Consider the following 22,427-nt stretch of genomic DNA (forward strand, 5'->3'; position numbering starts at 1 on the left):
TTAAAACGATTTAAGAATGATGTTTGTTCAGTGTGATCAATAATACTGGATTTTTATTCTTATAAATTCTAGGGGCAGTCGGGTAGCCAAGTGGTTAAAGCGTTCGCTCGTCACGCCGAAGACCCGGGTTCGATTCCCGACATGGGTACAATGTGTGAAGCTCATTTCTGGTGTCCCCCGCCGTGATATTGCTGGAATATTGCTAAAAGCGGCGTAAAACCATACTCACTCACTCACTCGTATAAGTTCTAAGGACAATATTATCAGGATTTTAGCGGAAGATACTGGGCTAGAGAAACATTAATTCTCAGAAATAAAGTTATTTTATTGAACAATATGGATCTACAAAATACAAAAAATAGTGTCCATATGGGACCAGAACAATGCTTAATTTCATAGAGCTAAATCAATCTAGATTTGCGAAAACATTCTAGACGTGGGTTGGATTTATTTTAATATATTAACTAGGGTCTTGGAGACACATTAACACTGGCCTCCATAGTCGTTTACGCGTTGTTCGCATAAAAGTGAAAGTAAACATACGGTGACCTGATCGTTCTGAAAATAATCTTTCGAAAAACAACATTATTATTACGATAAGAAGCCATTTTAGGGTAACTTAAAGATTCAGTGCTTGCATCCCACTGTTTTCTGTCTTAACGAAGCTAGTTTTCACTGCCTCAAAATGAGGTCTCACAGTTTGCTGAACTCACCAAGGGTTAGCGGAGTGTTGTAAGTAGCCGTGCCTGTACACCTGTACTGAATATGGAAGCTGCTTGTCAGCGTCTAAACAAAGCTGACCACATCGGTTCCATTCCTTGGGGGAATACATCTCTTATCGTTCATACTTGTCGATCTATCAGCACGAGTGTGCGATAGTCAATCAGATCACAGCTGAGGGTCTAGTGATCGTGGGCCAAACTAAGATAGGAATGCGTAACCGTACCCCTCACCACCCCCGGGCCATCAACGTCACCCACCCCACCCTTCCCCAATAAACATTTCCTCACCAGTCTTCTCCATGGCATTCAAAACAACCTGTTCCAACACATGCGTCTTCGTAATTGTGGATATTTTTGAAGCATGGTCTTGCAGCCTGACCGTGAATCTATCACTCACCCCCGGGCAGTACATCCCTCACCCTCGCCATCTCAGCAATTCCGTTGACCATCTCCCCCCCAAGGCACGTGCATGCCATGAGTTCGGACACTCGCCACTCTGAATATAAGAGGTGTAATGTTTGTTGATGGGACCTTATGTTGCACGTGTTTTCCATGCTTTTCGTGTTTGATATTCGCCACCTGTATTTGTATATTGTCATAAACATATTAGTGCTTTGGTTGTTTGCATACATACATACATACATACATACATACATACATACATACATCCATCCTTGTGTACAGTTATTTCAATCTCATTAAGACCGCATCCTTGGTCTAGTGGGTAGAGTGTCTGCCCAGGTATCGGAATGTCGGGGTTAGATCCCATACCAAAAGACATTTAAAGATGGTACTTGTGGTTACCCTGCCTGGCGTTCACATTAAGGGGCTTAAACAAGGACTGGTCGGCTCGGAGTCAGTATACTGTGTCTGAGTGGGGTATTCGTGTTAAACAGTAGCGTGGTGGGCTAGCACTATAAAAATCGGCATTAGTCCGGACTAGTACAAGCATCCACACACGCAAACACACGCAAGCACGCACGCACGCACGCTGGATAAGTGCAATGGCCTTGAACCTGACGTTAAATACCATTGACCTCATCTCAATCCAATTAAAATCGTATCCAAGTAGGGGTAGCGAGCACTAAGATCTGATTTTAATGATATTGACTGTCGATAAATACTTGTCGAAATGTATGTCAGCACAATTTAATGACAACGATAACACACAAATCACCGGCAACATCACCAGATGTTCGTGGAACTTATCTCATTGATATTACTTCTTTCAGAAATACCTACCCGGTTTATAGAAACTCGCCTCATAAGATACCGATTTGATTTTTTATTCGTTAAAAATTGACCCAAACGTTTGTAGTTTTTCAGTTTCGTACCTCAGCCTTGCAATTTATTCCTAAACGTCTTGGTACGATGTACGTTTTTCACAAATGCATTTCAATACTTGAACTTCACCTGCATCCATTGAAGCAAATCAACAAACGAAATACAGACGTCAAGTCTGAGAGGAGACATCAATACCCACATCAGTGGAAAATTACCCCCGTTGATAGAAACGAATAATAATAGTCATTTTCGTTACATTGTTGCCGCTGAACCCTGCATTGGCTTTTATTCAAGCATCTTTAAATTTAATAACTTAATGCGTAAGTCCCGCGCCATAGAGGGGGCAGAGGACTGATACATTGACGATAAGCGAGTAGAAGTCATTCAGAGCGCACCTCGCCACAGAGGGACATACGACTGGAAAATATCTCATTGTGGGACTTGACTTTCTGTTGTCAGTGCTGGTTCATGGTGTATAACTATTGCCATAACGAGATAACTACTGGTGATTGTCAGGCTATTGTTGTGGGATGTGGCTGAGATCGGCGGGTGGATATTAGCAGCTCAGATGAGGATGACTCATCCATGCTCACGCATCGCTTCCTGATCTGGGCATGCTGGGTAGATACGGGTCGATGTGTAGGCAGTGAAAGTAGTTTTAGGGTAGATTGTATGGCATGAGTCACAGTACTGATAGCTCATAAAACGTATGTAGCAGAACTGTCCTGAGACCTCCAGTAAATTAAGAACACAACAACATACAAATATAAACTAAAAACAATGTACAAATTAAAGGGAATTGACAACGGTATAAGGATTTATAACCAAACGTCGCCCTTACAGTAAATAAAGAAATTGCCTTTACTAAACACCCGTCAACTTCTAAGAAATGCCCTTAAAATCAATGTACTCTGGAAATACCGAAGTGGCAGTTAATTGCCTTTAAATCAAGTTGTTAACTGAGTATGTTTAATGTCTGCATTTTTTTAAAATGCATGTCAAAATGAATTACTGTGCCAAGTGATTATGTAAAAAAAGTATTATACACATGCATATCGTTATTATGTTTTTTTGTCTGTCAGCTTGTCAAAATCTTAACACAAAAACCGGGTCCAAAACACGTGTATTAATTAAAATCACTTAGCATCGAATATATCGGCTGTGTTAGACATAGTGGCAGGTTCAACAGGCGTCGAAGATTTCTTAGCACTAAGACTACTTTAACCCTGGACAATCTTACACCGGTGCAGATACAATGCCGGGTAATGGAGAGGCTGGTTTATAAAGTGTGTTGTTTTGGAGAAGGCTTAAGAGTGCGATTAAGGCGAGGGCCGGTGTAGAGGGAGGTTTCATGATTTTTGTGATGGTATTCTCATTTTCTATGGTGAAAATGTCGCTAATAATAATAATTGGCATTTACCTATTAATTACCGTCTTAAAACAAATACGAGAAACAATATTTTGAAGTTTTGCAGTGAGTCTCTCTGTAAAATTTAGCAATCTTTACATCTCCGATTTCATTATTCCCAACCTGGTTCTACCTTTTACAGGTAGAAGAGGCATTTCTCCCCCTCCCCTCAACATCCCCTCCCTCCCCCTAACTGCTAGTCCCTGAGTGTACTTTTCCAGCATCATTAATTGCCTGTTAAGACGACGAGAGCCGAGAGAGGTTGACGTGTTTGTGATTTGGGAGCCAAATGTAGTCAGGGTGCTTACTTATCCGCCTTATGTCCATGGACAACTTGCCTCGTCAGCCTAACATTAACACGGATGAATCATACCCGTTTTATTTTCTGCCAAAGTTTCTTTGTCGCCTCCGTCTATCTACAAACTTTATTATACACACACACTCAGTCAGCATCTGACAAAACGTAAAAGAGCCCTCTTTACGTTTGACACCCATGTGAAACTCTCCGCGCCTTTGATAATGCTGCATTACTGGAACAGCTATGTAATCAGGTCAGCCACTGCGTCCACACAACACTGACCTACTCCACCACCACGCCCTATATCCCTCCCTGCCTTGACCCCCAGCGTTATCAGTCGCCACGGAGACCAACAAACTCTTCAAAACATCCACACCTCAGGAAATGCTCTTTTGATTTCGGAAATACGTCCGGTGTGATATAGATTGGACAATCAAAAGAGCCGTTAATTTAGGAGTGAAGTGTATTGAATCGCTGAAGGTTTTGTGTAATGATGGGATGATAGCGTCAAGGTGAGATACCGGTATTGTCGGACAGATAGCGCACAGGGATACGTGACAAAGAACCAGCTTGGGGAACCTTGCCTGTCATGTCGACAGCCTTATTGTGAATATCTAGCAGTTTATTGACACCTGAAAAGGTAAAACAAAAAGAGTCATGAGACTTCTTAAGCACCTGTGTGCTGTTTGCAGGATGGACGTTACACCCGTTACTTGTATACTTGAAAGTTGGTATTGGGGTGTCACACTTCGCGATCTTTCTTCTGGTGCACTGACAAATATATGGCTTGAAAATATCAACAGCACGAGTTCTGGGTACCCATTGATTGTCTGCTACTGTTTCAGACACAACTTTACGTATAAGACTCATAAATCTTCTTTTTCCGACTTCTTAAAGCGCTCGATTCTTACTGTTTTCATTATTTTGTTTATTAAATTCGGTTCCTCTTCCGTTTGTTTTACTTTCAATCTACAGTTGCACTTTTTGATTTAAGCCACCATGACGATGCGCACTGACGCATGTAAAATCGCCCTATCCTAATTGTTTTCATTATTTTGTATTAAAATTCGGTTCTGTTTCCGTTTGTTTATAGTTTTCTTTCCGCAGTTTCACTTTTTGATTTAAGCCGACATGACTATGAGCATTGACGTACGTGATTTTTCAAAGCACAGGCTTTCCTGGTATCCCAGTGGTTGACGGCACGAGAAGGGGTTCGATGACTCACAATCAGCCAGGTCACATATTGTTAGCATCCGATCCACATTTAGTCGGCTTGGGGCAACCATCGACCTGGACTGCTCATTCGTTTTGTATAAAGGTTAGACATGTATCTCGTTGTATGATTTGGGGGCACGGGTGGCCCAGTCGTCTAAGGCGCCGCGATTCGGTGTGCAGAGTTGCGTCCCTTAGACACGCCAGAAACCTATGATTGTGGGTTCGAATCCCGGTTTGCCCCGATTATGTTTCTAGATTTGTCAGCACCATACCCGTGCTCGTGGGTTTCAACGAAGTGGTAAACGTCTGAGACCTGCATCACTTCGGGCTTTCCTCCCACATTAAGCTGACACGCCGTGATATAACTGGAATACTGTTAAAAGCGGCGTTAAACCCAACTCACTCACGTTGTATGATTTGTTTGTTGTTTGTTGTTTAACGCCGCACAATATTCCAGCTATATGACGGCGGTCTGCAAATAATCGAATCTGGGCCAGACAATCCAGTGATTGACATCATGAGCATCGATCCACGAAATTGGGAAACGATGACATGCATCAACCAAGTCAGCAGACCTGACCACCCGATCACGACATGCATACTCGCCTCTTATGACAAGCAAGGATTGTTGAAAACCTATTCTTGTCCGGATCTTCACATATCTCTCTCGCTGTATGACTTTGAGGACATTTCTCATCATACACGTCCATAAAAATGTCATTCAGAAAAGATCGTGACATTGCGCACACGTTGTTGTCGTTCCGAAGAACGTGACACAGGACAACCACTGATTTTCGGGCACCTTTTTATGAAATCCATGACCTTGAAACGGACACCATGAATGAAGACGCCACATAAATATCATCACGTCACGATATAGAGTCACTATCAATACCTCCCGAATAAGCCGCCATTGTCGTCTGCCACACATGACGATCACAACACTATGTCCCCCTTGATGAGTTTCCAAACAATAGTGTTATCCTACGACTAATATTGACAGAGTCACACACTATTTACCTATATGCTACTCATCACCCATAACCGACCTTAATTCATCTGTGCGCGGCCTCTAACCCCCGCCTCACGTGCCGGAAGTCATCTTGATGTCCCAGAATGCCAAGTAACTCATCCCTGTAACTGCTGTCTTTGAGCACACAATTACTTTTAGTGTCTCCCCTCCACCCTGATGCCCAAGTCAGGGTTCTCCTCGACTTGCCTTACATCTATCTCACTTAAAAGTGGAAACACGCCGGGTTGAGAGGGTGCATGACAGAGCTTGAAAGTGTCGATAGGGTTGGAGGTCTTTCAAGACAATGCCACCTTGATGCAGTCTTGATATCGGTTTCGCCCAGAACAAAGACCGACTTGACCTACTTCTCCAGTCATGATATATACATCAGTGGAGGGTTACCTGACACATGGGGCAACAAGCCATATAAACAACATCTGTCTAGTGCAATTACATGTATGCCAAACGTAAATAAGTTTCTACGTGACACGGGTCCTACCCCAGACTCTTTATACATGGACTAGTAACAGGGCCACCATAGATGTCACAGTGAGTGAGTGAGTGAGTGAGTGGGCGAGTGAGTGAGTGGATGGGCGAGTGGGCGAGTGAGTGCGTTGGCGAGTGAGTGCGTTGGCGAGTGAGTGATTAGGCGAGTGAGTGAGTGATTGGGCGAGCGAGTGAGTGAGTGAGGTTATGGTGGGTTCGTTGATGGATGGCTGCGTTAGTGGGTGAGTGAGTTAGTTAATTAAACTGTATTGCATAATATCGACTAGACTTGAAACAACTGGAAGTGTAAAATGTTAGATTGAAAATTCATTTTAATACCTGCTTATAACGTTTAACACTCTATAAGACCGACACAATATGTTTTCGTTCACCACTTTAAGGCAAACATTTGTTTTGCTCTTAAAAGAGGAGCCGAATAATTTTGAAATATATTTTTTTCACAGGCATATGGCATCTCCAGGGAACAATTGTTTTTTATTTGATAATTTTGTATGAGGGTAGGGGGGTAAAAACTGAGTATTCTAGTATTACTGAAGTATTTCTTCTATATACTGACGACAAGAAATCAGGGTACAGAGATTGATATCCCGCATGCAGGAGTGACTAAGTTTGAGAATGCAGTGATGCAACTTTTCAGTTTTGTTAACTGATAATTCTACACTGGAAAAGAGCCCATGCTGCATGGCTTTGTGTTTCCTTATTAAACACCATCAGTATATGTGCATTAAAATTCGCTTGCTTGCAAAAGTAGGGCTCATATTCCCTGTTGTGATCATCGTCATGGAGTAGACATGCTGGGCGTTTCAGCATACCCGTTGGCAAGATTTGTGAAGATGATATGCTCGTCTGGGAAATGCGAGAACATTATAGAGAAAACATACACGGCCATAAAGGGAACATAAAATGTGCTTCAATAGAACCCCTGTTGTTGAATCATTGAGTGTCATAAGACTATTATATCATAGGGGGTTGTGACGAAACGTAATACATGTCTACGGGATGTAACTCTGGGCATCTACACTACCGGCCAAAAGAAGTATACACTTGAAAACTTCAAATGTACGATGGTTCGGTGTATCTGGTCGTTTAAATCTTTGCTGTGAGACAATTATTACGGGACTGTGGCCATTATCATTACTTCGCTTGTGTCGAAGTTCGGATACGCCGATATGTCATCGATGGTGCGGAGGTCTTCGAATGTACGATGGTTCGGTGTTTCTGGTCGTTTAAATCTTTGCTGTGAGACAATTATTACGGCACTGTGGCCAGTATCATTACTTCGCTTGTCTCGAAGTACGGATACGCCGATATATCATCGATGGTGGGCGGGACCAGACAGTCCAGTGATTGATAGCATGAACATCGATTCACGCGATTGGGATACAATGACATGCATCAACCAAGTCAGCGCCTCTGACCACCCGATTCAAATAGCTTCTTGCATAGGTTGCTAGGGACCTATAGTCTTACCCGGAATCTCTACGCACCATTATGATCGACAGGATCCTGACCAAGTCTACATTCCAGGTGAGCTAACGGGTTGTACATGTGATGTATCCAGGGAGCGTCAGTAGATCGCCGCAGTAGACCATGTCGGTAGACCGTGAATGTCTGTGTGTGACACCATCATCCCATACCGTATATAACAACATGTACGCGAGTGTCTGAAGGTGAGGGGAAATGGGGTTTAACGTCTCGTCCAAGATTATTGCACTTTTATAACGACGTGCATGTACGTGTGTGTGCTTGCACTGGACCGGAATAATGCCGATTTATAGTGCTAGCTCACTGAGATACCATGCCGCAGTTTAACATGAATACCCCACTCAGACACAGTGTACTGACTCCGAGCCACCAGTCCTTGTTTTAGCCCCTTGTTTTAGCCCGAGACAGGGTAACAACAAGTACCATCTTTTAACGTCTTTTGGTATGACGCGGCCGGGGATCGAACCCCGGACCTTTTGCTCTCCGGGCGGACGCTCTACTACTTGAGCCTGACTGTGGTGGACTGTGGTGGACTGTGGTGATCGAGTTAGTTGCTCATTCTTTTTCAACAGTCCCCTCCGACGTCCACACTTTTCTGCCAGCGATGCTGAAGTTTCTTGGACCGTCTGCCTCGAAGGCTAATAGAGGTGGCTTAAAACGCCATCTACAGCAGAAATGACGTCGTCATCATTAGCATAATGCTTGCCAGTCAGTGCTTTCTTCAAGTGGGGAATAGGTGAAAATCTGAAGGTGCCAAATTTGGTGAATACAGAGAATGTCCAATGAGTTCAATGCCACAACCAATGCATTACAGCAATGGCGACAAGAGACTTGTGTACAGATGCTTTGTCCTGGTTGGAACAAGATACCTTTATTGAGTTTTCCACGATGTTAGTCTTTATCGTCTCACGCAGTTACTACGCACTCTCCCTACCCTATGTACTTTGCATAATACGTACTCTACGTACCCTACGTACTCTGTATACTACGCACTCTACGTACCCTACGTACTCTGCATACTACGCACTCTCCCTACCCTATGTACTTTGCATACTACGTACTCTACGTACCCTACGTACTCTGTATACTACGCACTCTACGTACCCTACGTACTCTGCATACCACGCACTCTCCCTGTCCTACGTACTCTGCATACTACGCCCTCTACGTACTAGACGGACGGTTCTCTACAGTGTTTCTCACAATCCTGTCTTTACCAGAGATGCCTATATTTAGCATAAATGTCCGACCTTAGAAGATCATATCACCACATAGGTCCGTACTCGCGTATTTGACATGTTTACCGGCAGTACGTGCAAATACAAAATCCAATGTTTACCGTACATGTCCGCATTCGCCATATATGCCTGTTATCACTATATACAGTAAACTACGGTTATAACGAACTCAAAGGGACCACTAATTTTAGTTCGTTATAGGCGTAGTTCGTTATATGCATATGTACTGCATAACTACAGCAAATAGTCGGGGCAAAAAAGGTAAGTTATATCCGTCAGTTTGTTATAAGCGTGTTCGTTATAAACATAGTTTAATGTAGGAACTATATCTTCACCTGACGTCGAAACATTCAGAATTTTCTGTTGAAAGATTATAATGTTCATGAAACACACATGTATTTACCACAGATATGTTTTAATCCACGACTAGTCGTATCAGTTTATTTACCTGTACCCAATAAGCTCACTAAATATCCCACATCAGTACCATACCATGATTATATATAAATCCTTCAGATTATTTCTATATTTACGGTATCTGTCATGCATACGACGTTAATCCAGTCTACAATGCCGACTCCGACAGATAACCGACATTTTAGTTTGACGATTTGATATGAAATTCTCCATGAAGCTATTAGAACAGTATTTTTTAACATGTGATCATGCATAATATCTATCGCTTGAGTGATTGTCTGCCAATTTACATTGGGAAATAGTTATGATATTTAAGACTCGTCATTGTGATTTAACTGTGCAGGGAGATTTATGTACCATGCTTCATATTCCCCTGACTTGTTGTGTGCTCCAAACAGCGTGTCGTGACTGGAATTAGCGCCAGTCCCACACTGTGTCGGATAATTAAATCAAACTGTCAGATTTAACATGACTACACACAAGCATTACTGGGCTCCACACCACGGGGTTAACATTTGACATACGCACCTGCAATCTACATGCAGGATACGGAACGTCCGGCAGGCCCAAATTAATGCAAAATTAGTTTTTTTTAACTAAAGAAATGAAAACAATTTAAAATTAAAAGAGTAACATTCAACTCAGATGCGATGCAGTTTCGTCACGAATGTAAACATATTTTTAACTGTTGTTGATTTATCGGTACAAATATTTTCATGTAGCCGTTGGGATGAGATTGTATGAAATACTGTAAGGGACATTCTCGCGATCTCGCACACTCGCGATAGCATTTTGGACAAATCTCGCGTTCTCGCGATCTCGCATTCTCGTGTTTGGGGCATATTTAGCTCGTTTCCAAAGGTCGAGATCGCGAGAATGCGAGATCGCGAGAATCTCCCTTGCAGTATTCCATAAGTTAGTGTGTTTTCGCAGCTTGTAACAATTACCACGACAGGAGATACATACTATGGGTTTTACACTTTGTATCCGTGTGGGGAATCGAACTAGGGTATTGGGTGTGACGACTAGACGCTTTAACCACAAGACTGTCCCATCGCACCTTTAGTCGTGGGATTTCCATGGCATTTGAAATGCAAGTCACTACTTCCTTGTTCAAGAATACCGTGCCGTCATGTGTTGTATATTTTACGTTATGTACTTAGACTCTAAGCAATGGTCCTACAGTACTAGTCGACTTACCTCGACACCGTGACACACACTTGGGATGGGGCATAGATCGTTGTAAAGTCTGGGTAAGAACAAACGAAACAAAATAGACGGAAACCATGTGTCTAAAATGAAAGTCACCGACACCATGTGATTTTGAAACGGACGCTAATAATAAGATCACGTCTTTACGGGATCCCAGACATATTTTTAATAACCACAACAAAACTTTAAATCTTTAAAACCAGCTTAACGACTGATACATATTCATTATATTTGAAACAATGACTTAAAATTGTCAACGTGGTGGTCACCCCCCCCCCCAACCCCAACAACAACAACAACAACAACAACAACGACAACAACAACAACGACAACAAAATCCACCTCAAACATTAATATTCTTAGTGGATTGGACATTATCTGCAATCGAAAACAGTCATCATCAATCTTATTTGATTTGTAAAACATATTTGTGACTGATGGTTATCAGTATGAACCAATTCATACGTATCGAGTTTGGCGAAATTCCGATCATACATGTGTTTAAATACGAAAAAAAAGCTGCTCGAATAACATCCAAAGGCAGTTGTCAGACTAATCTATTCACAGTCCGCCATTGTCAGACAAGGAAAAAACGGAAATGTCTACGTTACTAAACCGGGCAAAATAAGAGAAAAGGAATCGTTAACGGTTGCTTATGTTCGGGTCTGACATTGAGTATATCTCCACATTTCTCTGCCATAATGCGCCGTTGTCACTGCAGTGAATGAGACATCGTCCAACTGTAAAAGTGTTTTCCACACCACTGCTTTTTAAACAATCCCATATCACCAAAATGTCACCCTGGCTTTATTTCTCCCCTCGAGTGATACATTAATTAACAAAGCAAGACTATCCTATTCCTTCTCAGTTACCCTACACAGGGTTGCAGGTAGGTCTTGCAAACCGCATTGGTTGGGGATCGTCCAGGTCCACACCTGTAGCGTTCACAGCACAGGTTAGCAGAGATGAGCCTCTATAGAAAGGCAAACGTGTCCCCCACCTTAATCTCATCCCTTACGTGAGCTATAGGTGGCGTGTAGACCAACTATGAAAATATTGTCTCAGAGGATACAAGCCTTTCTCAAACACATAACTATATTGTCTTGAGACTAATACTAGTTATCACAACCTCTCAAACACCATACGATATTATTGTTCACCTTGGAATAATATTTGTTTAAAACAAGCTTGAAGGAGATTGATATAGCCGGTTATATGACACGTTCGATGACGTTATGAACTCAGAGAATGACGTTGAAAGCACGAGGGTCTTCTATGATTATTTCTGAAACATATTGTTATGGAAAGGGGTTGGTCGTTTTTATTAACTACGGGGGTTCGAAAAATTGAATATGGCGTTTGCTGATGACTATACCTCTGTGAAGACTGTTATTGGTGTACATTGTCCAGGTATGGGAAGTGGTATAGCCATAATAAGAATAACGTACAGCGTCTCATCTTAAAGGTTTTAAGTTGTTTGTATAACATTCAAGTTTATTGGTAGCGTTCTTATTAAAACATATGACTAACTCAGCCTTGTTAGAATGAAGTGCATATTCTTCAACATGAATTATGAATCTCCGTTATATAATTATGAAATGCAAATACTGCCTCATATTGCCTCAAAGAAAGAAAGAAACAAACAAACAAACAAAAAATGAAATACTAATTTGAAATGTTGACTAAAAGTTATAAAATATAAAATACCACTGAAAAACGGTTAAAGGTCACCCGATTCTCTTTTGTGTCAAAAGTTAATCTGCCATGGCTTACTTGTAGGCATCTTGAATATTTGGGTGTCCTGAACCTTCAGGTGTTTTTTTTTTAATTCGGAAGACACTCGGACGTTGAAAAGTTTCCCTTTCCGTGTATTATTATTCAAAATATATTCTGGAATCGAGGACTGCTTCCAGTCTATGATTGTGGCAATAAATGGTCATATGTTCGTCTAGTTTTTCCTGGGATGAGCGCTGCTTCAGTTGAAATATTTTTCCTTGTCTCTCCGGTGGTTGATGCAGCTCGCATTGTGACGTATTTAGGGTTATAAAGCTTGACAGCTACATGAATAGTTTATACCAGAATCCTGTCAACCCTTACATGTTTTAAGTGGCATAAATAGTTCAGACGGGATTTTAAACCACAGACCTACAACAGATAATTAGATGGTATAAACCTGCTAAAACCCCCAACTTTTAAATAAAGTATATAAAACATAAAATTCAAATTCTTAAAGAGTCTAAAACGGAAGGAATTGTTTATGTTGATCATGTATAATCTGAACAAACATCGTTATCAGAGCACACAATGCTCAACCTTCTAGTTCACAGGGGGAACCCTTTTGTCGCGATAAGGGAATATGTTTTACCTGTGCAGGTAATATAGATAGATATGTAGATAAGGGAGACTGCTGCTTTCACTGTACATCAAAGAGCCCACTATTCTAGTCTCGTTCTCGGCATATTTCGCGTTAGTGCAGATTAGCGACGGCCTATCCCGTCAACCGACTGTCCCCATTCTAGTGCTTGGCTTCTTGCGTTCCTGTGTTAGAGGACTGTGGGTAGGGTGTAGGATTGCGTCTGAAATTCTTTATATCACCAAGTATGACCCTGAATATTTAATGAAACGTATCGGGAGAACATCTGTTTTTTTAATATCATCTAGTGTGACACTGAATATTTGATGTAAAGTATCGGGCCAGAATCTCAATATAACAAATTATTTTGAAACGTGATGTGATGTTTACAAAAGGCGTTGAATTTCTATCTGTTTGTTATTTCAAATTTATTTTTGAAATTTCATTGTCATGGTATGATTTTGAATTATTTACACCAATTGGGAAATAATATTTTTGTTAAAAGTAATGTCAGACACACATAGGTGTTTTCATGTTTCATAAGGAAGGAAATACATGCACGCCAAGCACTAAAGGTTAGAAATGAGGTAACTGTTATTCGTCATGAACATAAAAATATACTTATGATATCATAATCGTGTTTTTCCTATTTTCGATTTGTTTCAAACTACAAGTAATCTGTTGATATACGTCCCAGATTTTGAAAAATATGAAATGTACCTAATAATATTTAATACCTGTTTTATTGGCATGAATACATAATATTCAATCTTAGAATATCTCAAAGGCTTATGGTATTCTCATTTACCGTTGTAACGGACAAAGTTTCATATTCAAACAAGTCACGTGATCACTTGAGTGAGAGGTCAGTTATTTATCCTAATGTTCACATGTGATAAAAGTACGACTGGGTGTGCCGCAGGGGCGAGGATATATACACATATATGTATACCGGGTACCACAAACACCATGGACTAAAGATCTTGAGTCCGCCCCCGTTTAAGTTGTTTGTTAACACATCTCTCTGTTCCAACAATGGGATTGACAAGCAGAACACTCCAGGTGTGGGTGGGGTACTATGTACTGGGGTTTGGCTACAGAGGGTAAATTTAAAAATTGATTCAGATGATTTGCAGAAATTAGATGTCAAATATTTCGGAATTCAATATTTTCAGGACATAATAAACTGCCAGGCAAAAGAAAGTATAAACCCATGGTTGATGGTGCTTAAAATGAAACAAACAAAAAATGGTTATTCGATGGTGATGAATTCGATACGGGTATCACAGTTGTGTTTTTGACTTAACGCTTGCAGTGTTTCAGCGACTGTGTCAACCTAGTAACTTTTTGATGACATTTCATTGTTTTGTCAAATCCAATTTTTAAGTGTTTACTTTCTTTTGCTGGGCAGTTCATTAAACCGACCAGTTGGATAGCGTGATGACAAATATACTGTTTGTTGTTTATATTCATCCAGAAGTCTCTGAGTGAGTCGTGTTTTACGCCGCTTTAAAACATATTTAAGTTATGGTTTTATGTGGGAAGAAACCCGCAGTGATGTAGGTCTTGGACGTTTACCAGTTTGGTGAAAACCACGTCCACGGGTATGTGCTTACAAACCAAAGATTATAATCATGAAGAATCTTAGATTCGAACCCTCGATTATACGAACCCTCGATCATAATGAACGCAAAGCTGCAATTACATGATACTGCAGACGAGCACACGAATGTGTGTCTGTCCATTGCTTGTAACCGTGAATCAACAGTTTATTAAAAAAATCATTACAAAAAATCTCACATTGTCGTAGATTTAGGTAAATACAGTTCAGTCAAAAGTGGTGGATTGGTCCTTCAAGCGTCAGTGTCCAGCTGTATTAAGCAAGGGTTCTATATCAGTTATAAACTGTCCGCTAAAAGGGGTGTAAGAAGGGAACGGTCGCAAACGGGTCATCGTAGTTCAAAAGGCGACACCAGGTGCTCGCGAAAGGGCTCACCATGTTCCACCTCCCAGCCAGCACTAACGGTGCCTTGATGAAGGCTGCTATTCAGATGGACGTTGGTCTTACTCGTGGAATAGGTGATACCACGTGGTGTATCCATGGCGGAAGAAGGGCCCCAGTTGGAATAATGAATGATTACAAGAACACAACACATGGTTGACTCCAATCACGGTAGTTAACGAAGAACATTTGTTATTCAGTGGAGCTTAGATGAGTTTCAAACACCACATGGCCACTTCCTGTTCTTGTATGTTTTGTTCATATATAATTAATTATATTTCTTTATGAAGTGATATTATGCATGTAGACAGATGGTTTGCTTGTGTTGTCTAAGGCATGGTACCTTGACGGGTGTTCAAGAGTGAGTATTGTTTTACGCCGCTTCTAGCAATATTCCAGCGATATCACGGCATGGGGCTTCACATGGGGCTTCATATGTGGCTATCAGAAATGGGGTTCACACGTTGTACCCGTGTCGGGAATCGAACCCGGGCCTTTGGCGTGACCAACAAACGCTTTAACCACAAGGCTAACCCATGTCTCCCAGATGTGCAAGGACATGTAGAAGGACGAACAGCGAGAGAGAGAGAGAGAGAGAGAGAGAGAGAGAGAGAGAGAGAGAGAGACACACACACACACACACACACACACACACACAAAACACACATAAATACACACACACACTTCGATTGGATTGACTAGAAACAGTTCGTCGAAGATAAGGATCATTTTGTCACTCCTTTCCAACTTTAATAAATATCATATTAATAAATATACAAACTAAATATATATATTTTAAAACAGATATCATTGATATAAGAGATTGGAACAAGAAACCAACATCCATGTCGACCTCAGGTGTTAACCTCGATATCGCGATATAGGATCATACCTTGTAATATCCATATTCAAAACAGACACGATGATAAGGCATGACATAGTTACAAAGCCGTGGTTATTTTAAGAATAACATATCTCTGATGAAAGAGGTTTCAGCCAAAGCAAGCATTCATGTCCGCCTACTGTATATTGTACGATGTACAAGGGACATGTATCCAACTTGTACTTCTCGGGAGTGTGTTCTGTACAGTGTCAGGTAGTGTCTGTAGTCAGAGCAGGTCTCAGTAGGTCGCCCTACCTGTTTATACGACAGGGTCCCCATTATACGCCGGTGATGCTGGCAGTCAGCAAGTGTGGGAGGAGGGGATAGTGACGCTCCGGCTCAATGAAGCAGCTGTTTCAAGTCGGGTTTACTTAATTAATGCCACACAACTTCAAGGCAAGGGTCGGACCAGCGGAACGGGATGGACCGCAATCCTTGTGTCCAAATATCACATCGTTGACTGCCTCCCCGCTTCATGCTTCTACATAACATTTAATGGAATCATAAGAAACTTCCATAATGTAATAGCAAATATTTACGGTACTGGGTTGCAGATGTTGTGGGAGGATTTTCAGTGGGATGGTTTTCTTTAATCTCCAGCATCAGTATACTGATGGGCGAAAGAAAGTACACACCCATGTTTGATAGTGGCTAAAATGAAACAAATAAATAAAAGCGACAAAACTCTTTCAATATTCAATAGAAATCTCTGCTAAGAGCAGAGTTGGTTGTATGATTCCGACTATATTCGCGTGTTTGCGAAAAGGTGAGCGTCTTATGCCCCACCGGTGGCGACCGTCATAAACACATGCAAAGGCAAGTCAATTCTTCATAGAAATGGTTATTCGATGGTGATGTATTTGGTACGGGTATCATAGTGAGACGTTAAAAGATGGTACTTGTTGTTACCCTGTCTGGCACTCGGCATGAAGGGGCTAAAACAAGGACTGGTCGGCTCGGAGTCAGTATACTGTGTCTGAGTAGGGTATTCATGTTAAACTGTGGCATGGTATCTCAGTGAGCTAGCACTATAAATCGGCATCAGTCCGGACTAGTACAAGCAGCCACACACACACATACACATACACAATATATAAGTGCAATAATCTTGGACGCGACGTTAAACCCCATTTCACCTCCCCTCACCTCACATATACTGTTAAGTGCGGAAATAAAAACTGACACTTAATCATATAATTTATGGCCTTCTCAAGATCCGGGGTCGAATTCTACCATGGGTACAAAACACGAAGGTTTAGCTGCGGTTACCATATCACCTCTTCCGTTCCTCGTTAAATGTTTTTTTTCTGTACGTCATTACGGGGATGGGGGGAGTTACGGATCGTCCCCTAAGAAAGTAAACGGATTTGTGGTTTAGGATAAGATCGCTCTTCTACATCTCCGATTGGCTACAAAGATTCATACATCCACATACCAATCTCTTCCATAATCACTTACATCCAAATACGTATCATCGCAAGTGAACTTTCCAGATCGAAAACATGGGCAGCTTTCTTGTTTTCTAAATCCGAAATCACTCACCATGTAGTCCTGATCGAACTTTGCTACCTCAACACGACGAAAGAACCGTTTTGTCCGGACAAAAGTTTTACAAATTATGACCATACTCGGCACTTCGGTTGTCTCGGATTTCGGATACATCGACACATATTCGATAGTTGAAGTACTTCCGGTAACGAGGATTTAGTGAATAAAAAAAAGAAAAACACATTTTCATAATCACAAGGAATGTCTTCTCAAAGTCAGTCCACTGTCAGACTATATCATAAGCATGTATTTATGAATCATTTTCAAATATTGATAATACCAGATTTTCCAAGAATGCGAATTGCGTCAACCAACGAAAACTGACAACACAAAAATTGGTTTATTTCTCCCCTTTTCCAGCGAAAAATATATGTGTGATCTGAGGACAATAGAAAATGGCCTGGGGACGCCTAGCGCAGGATGTCGCGTCGCGCCGAAGGTCCGGGTTCGATTCCCCAAACGGATACGATGTGTGAAACCCATTCTTGGTGTCCCCGACCGTGATATGACAGGAATATGACTAAAAGTTGCACAAAACGTTTTATTCCTAATTTCTACTTCAATACTTCTCTCAGAAAGACACTTCTCACTTATCCTTATCGAGCAGTCGTATTCTTTCATCTCTATAATTTAGTCATCAGTCACAACAGTTTATCTCGACAAACGTAACTCATAAACTGATCAAATGAAGTCTTTGATGGCATTTAGAAGTGATGCACATACGGAAGAGAATTTATGGATGGCAACTTCTTTATTGCGAGGAAACACAACGTTTCGGAGTACATATATACTTACTCCTTCATCAGGTGAAGGAGTAAGCATATACTCCAAAACGTTGTTTTTCCTCATGATAAAGAAGTTGACATCCATAAATTCTCTTCCTAGTGATCAGGGGGCACGGGTGGGCCAGTCGTCTAAGCCGTCGCGATTCGCTGTGCAGAGTTGCGTCCTTTGGGCACGCCAGAAACCTATGATTGTGCGTTCGAATCCCGGTTCGACCCGATTATGTTTCTAGGTTTGTCAGCACCACCCGTGCCCGTGGGTTTCACCGAAGTGGTAAACGTCTGCATCACTTCGGGCTTTCCTCCCACATTAAACTGACACGCCGTGGTATAACTGGAATACTGTTAAAAGCGGTGTTAAATCCAACTCACTCACTCACTCCTTGTGATCAAATCAACCAAAATCAACCGACTAGGTACATGTTTGAGTGCTTATAAGTCTATTTGGCTGTAGTGTATTCCGAAAGTCGCTTATGACTAGTCCTGATATAGAGTGCTGTTAGTTCACGTCGGTAAAGCCCGTCCGTCATATGGAGTTGCCAAGAGAGCCATAATCTAAAGACTACATTCCGCACCTTACATTATATTAAACCTGTGTGTTGGTATATTTGGACTTATATAAGCGACCTTGACGGGACAATCCCTTAGGCGACTCAGGTAATAATCAATAAAATATTGGAGACTTCTCACAACATCCGGTAGGCTTTGACATCGACATATTTACATTTCACATGATAGAGGTCTGGCAAAAACAGGTGGAAGTGTCACTGCCTGTTTGAATGGAGGCCCTCGCCGTCTACTGTTGCTCTTGTGTTGTTGGTGGAGCGAGGACAGGAAATATGTCAGCAACAATCATGTCTATTGATGACAACTGGTCTATAGTTGTTAATTCGGTTAACGTCTTTAAGTGTGTTAAATGTGTTAAGAGGACTGACTGCATAACCTATTAGCTCTTAGCAGTACATTGATAACAAAACATGCGGGTCGTTGACGTGAAAATAGTGATCGTTACGCTACTGCTACATAAACCCGGGTGCAAGTACTACCACTATATCTACCACTACCACAACCACTACCTCTACTACCACCACTACCTCTACTACCACCACTACCTCTATATCTACCACTACCATTATCTCTGCTTCTACCTCTACTACCACCACTACCACTATCTCTGCTTCTACCTCTACGATTACTTCTACTTTTACTACTACCACAACCTGACCTACAACCACTACTACTACCCCTTCTTCTACTACTACCACCTCTGCTTCTACTACTACCACTACAACTACCTCTACTACAACTTCTACTACTACCACTACCTCTACTATTACTTCTGCTTCTACTTCTGCTTCTACCACTACCGCTACTACTAACACTACATCTAATACTACCACTAACTCTATATACTACCACTACTTCTACTCCTACCACTACATCAACTATTACCACTACATCAACTACTACCACTACCACTACCACTACCTCTGCCCCAACCACTACTTCTCTTTTTACTAGTTCTGCTACTACTGCTGCTGCTGCTGCTACTACTACTACTACTACTGCTGCTGCTACTACTACTACTACTACTACTACTACTACTACTACTACTGCCACTACTACTGCTACTGCTACTACTACTACTACTACTGCTACAAGTACTACTACTACTACTGCTGCTTGTACTACTACTTTTTTGTTACAAACCACCACCACGACTGCTACTACTACTACTACTACTACTACTACTACTACTACTACTACTATATTGCTTCTACAGTTTCTACTGCTACTAGTATAATTATTACAACTTCTTCTACTTCTACGGAAACCATTAATGTGCCACATGTGCCTGCGTGTCTGTACGACCTCGTGTACCATCCACCACCCCGTTGATATGTAACTGTATGACCTCGTGTACCATCCACCACCCCGTTGATATGTAACTGTATGACCTCGTGTACCATCCACCACCCCGTTGATATGTAACTGTATGACCTCGTGTACCATCCACCACCCCGTTGATATGTAACTGTATGACCTCGTGTACCGTCCACCACCCCGTTGATATGTAACTGTATGACCTCGTGTACCATCCACCACCCCGTTGATATGTAACTGTATGACCTCGTGTACCATCCACCACCCCGTTGATATGTAACTGTATGACCTCGTGTACCATCCACCACCCCGTTGATATGTAACTGTATGACCTCGTGTACCGTCCACCACCCCGTTGATATGTAACTGTATGACCTCGTGTACCATCCACCACCCCGTTGATATGTAACTGTATGACCTCGTGTACCACCCACCACCCTGTTGATATGTAACTGTATGACCTCGTGTACCATCCACCACCCCGTTGATATGTTGATATGTAACTGTATGACCTCGTGTACCATCCACCACCCCGTTGATATGTAACTGTATGACCTCGTGTACCATCCACCACCCCGTTGATATGTAACTGTATGACCTCGTGTACCGTCCACCACCCCGTTGATATGTAACTGTATGACCTCGTGTACCATCCACCACCCCGTTGATATGTAACTGTATGACCTCGTGTACCACCCACCACCCTGTTGATATGTAACTGTATGACCTCGTGTACCATCCACCACCCCGTTGATATGTAACTGTATGACCTCGTGTACCATCCACCACCCCGTTGATATGTAACTGTATGACCTCGTGTACCATCCACCACCCCGTTGATATGTAACTGTATGATCTCGTGTACCATCCACCACCCCGTTGATATGTAACTGTATGACCTCGTGTACCATCCACCACCCCGTTGATATGTAACTGTATGACCTCGTGTACCATCCACCACCCCGTTGATATGTAACTGTATGACCTCGTGTACCATCCACCACCCCGTTGATATGTAACTGTATGACCTCGTGTACCATCCACCACCCGTTGATATGTAACTGTATGACCTCGTGTACCATCCACCACCCGTTGATATGTAACTGTGTGACCTCGTGTACCATCCACCACCCCGTTGATATGTAACTGTATGACCTCGTGTACCATCCACCACCCCGTTGATATGTAACTGTGTGACCTCGTGTACCATCCACCACCCCGTTGATATGTAACTGTATGACCTCGTGTACAATCCACCACCCCGTTGATATGTAACTGTGTGACCGTGTGGACACCCTCCTACCAGTTAGGTGACCTAAGCAAATCTCAGTGAGACGTTTAAATTAGATATGTCAGTGTCATAAAGAATTATCTACTCAAACCTGACTTTTCATTAATAAGCATATTTATCATTCATAATCGTGCGTGATGAATGGTTTATATATTCTCAGCGATTTCTACACAGGAGACACGGGTCTAGGTAAACACCGAACTTCTGTGTTTTATCACTTGTGACAGCTGACGTTTTTTGGCATAACACATACGAATATTTTTCTTTGAAAAAACATATTCAGACATCTGCGATCATTGTTTTACGGCTTTAACAACAACTTGGCAGTTTCCGCTGAATGTATTGAGTGTGGTGTTTAAAGACAAGCTAACAAGTAGTCCTGCCCTGCTATAGCTCCAGGTGTAGGAAACAACTGATTACGAGTAAAGTATTTCTTACCGAAGGTAGAATACAGGCTCTGTATGTTTCTTTGATGTTGAAAGTCCACTTTAAACGCTCTCTCCTGTATTGGACACCGACAATAATAACAGTAATTATACACAGGACAGTATTTAGATATTATCGAGTTCTTAATTTGAATGGACTAATGTTGAACTTATTGAGTGGGTGAGTGGGTGAGTGAGTGAGTGAGTGAGTGAGTGAGTGAGTAAGTGTTGTTTAACGCCACTTTTAACAGTATTCCAGTTATATCACGGCGTGTCAGCTTAATGTGGGAGAAAAGCCCGAAGTGATGCAGGTTTTAGACGTTGACCACTTCGGTCAAACCCACGCGCATGGGTCTGGTGCTGACAAACCTAGAAACATAATCGGGGCGAACCGGGATTCGAACCCACAATCATAGGTTTCTGGCGTGCCAAAGGGAGCGAATTGCGGCGCCTTAGACGAC

At 41.9% G+C, this 22,427-nt stretch overlaps 1 protein-coding gene across 1 annotated transcript; it reads left to right on the plus strand.

Moving 5' to 3' along the window:
• Positions 1-19,343: 19,343 nt before the first annotated feature.
• LOC139451071 (DNA-directed RNA polymerase subunit beta''-like) lies at positions 19,344-19,745 on the plus strand. Its single transcript, XM_071232870.1, has one exon. It carries the CDS (start codon positions 19,344-19,346, stop codon positions 19,743-19,745), a length of 402 nt encoding a protein of 133 aa, XP_071088971.1.
• The last annotated feature ends 2,682 nt before the right edge of the window (positions 19,746-22,427 follow it).

The sequence above is a fragment of the Haliotis cracherodii genome, unplaced genomic scaffold (genome assembly GCF_022045235.1).
Source record: "Haliotis cracherodii isolate W230 unplaced genomic scaffold, xgHalCrac1.p SCAF_8, whole genome shotgun sequence".
Taxonomy (NCBI): Eukaryota; Metazoa; Mollusca; class Gastropoda; order Lepetellida; family Haliotidae; genus Haliotis; species Haliotis cracherodii.

What these genes read in the sequence shown, in the direction of transcription:
- LOC139451071 (XM_071232870.1), top strand. Translation starts at nt 19,344, where the DNA reads ATGCGGGTCGTTGACGTGAAAATAGTGATCGTTACGCTACTGCTACAT.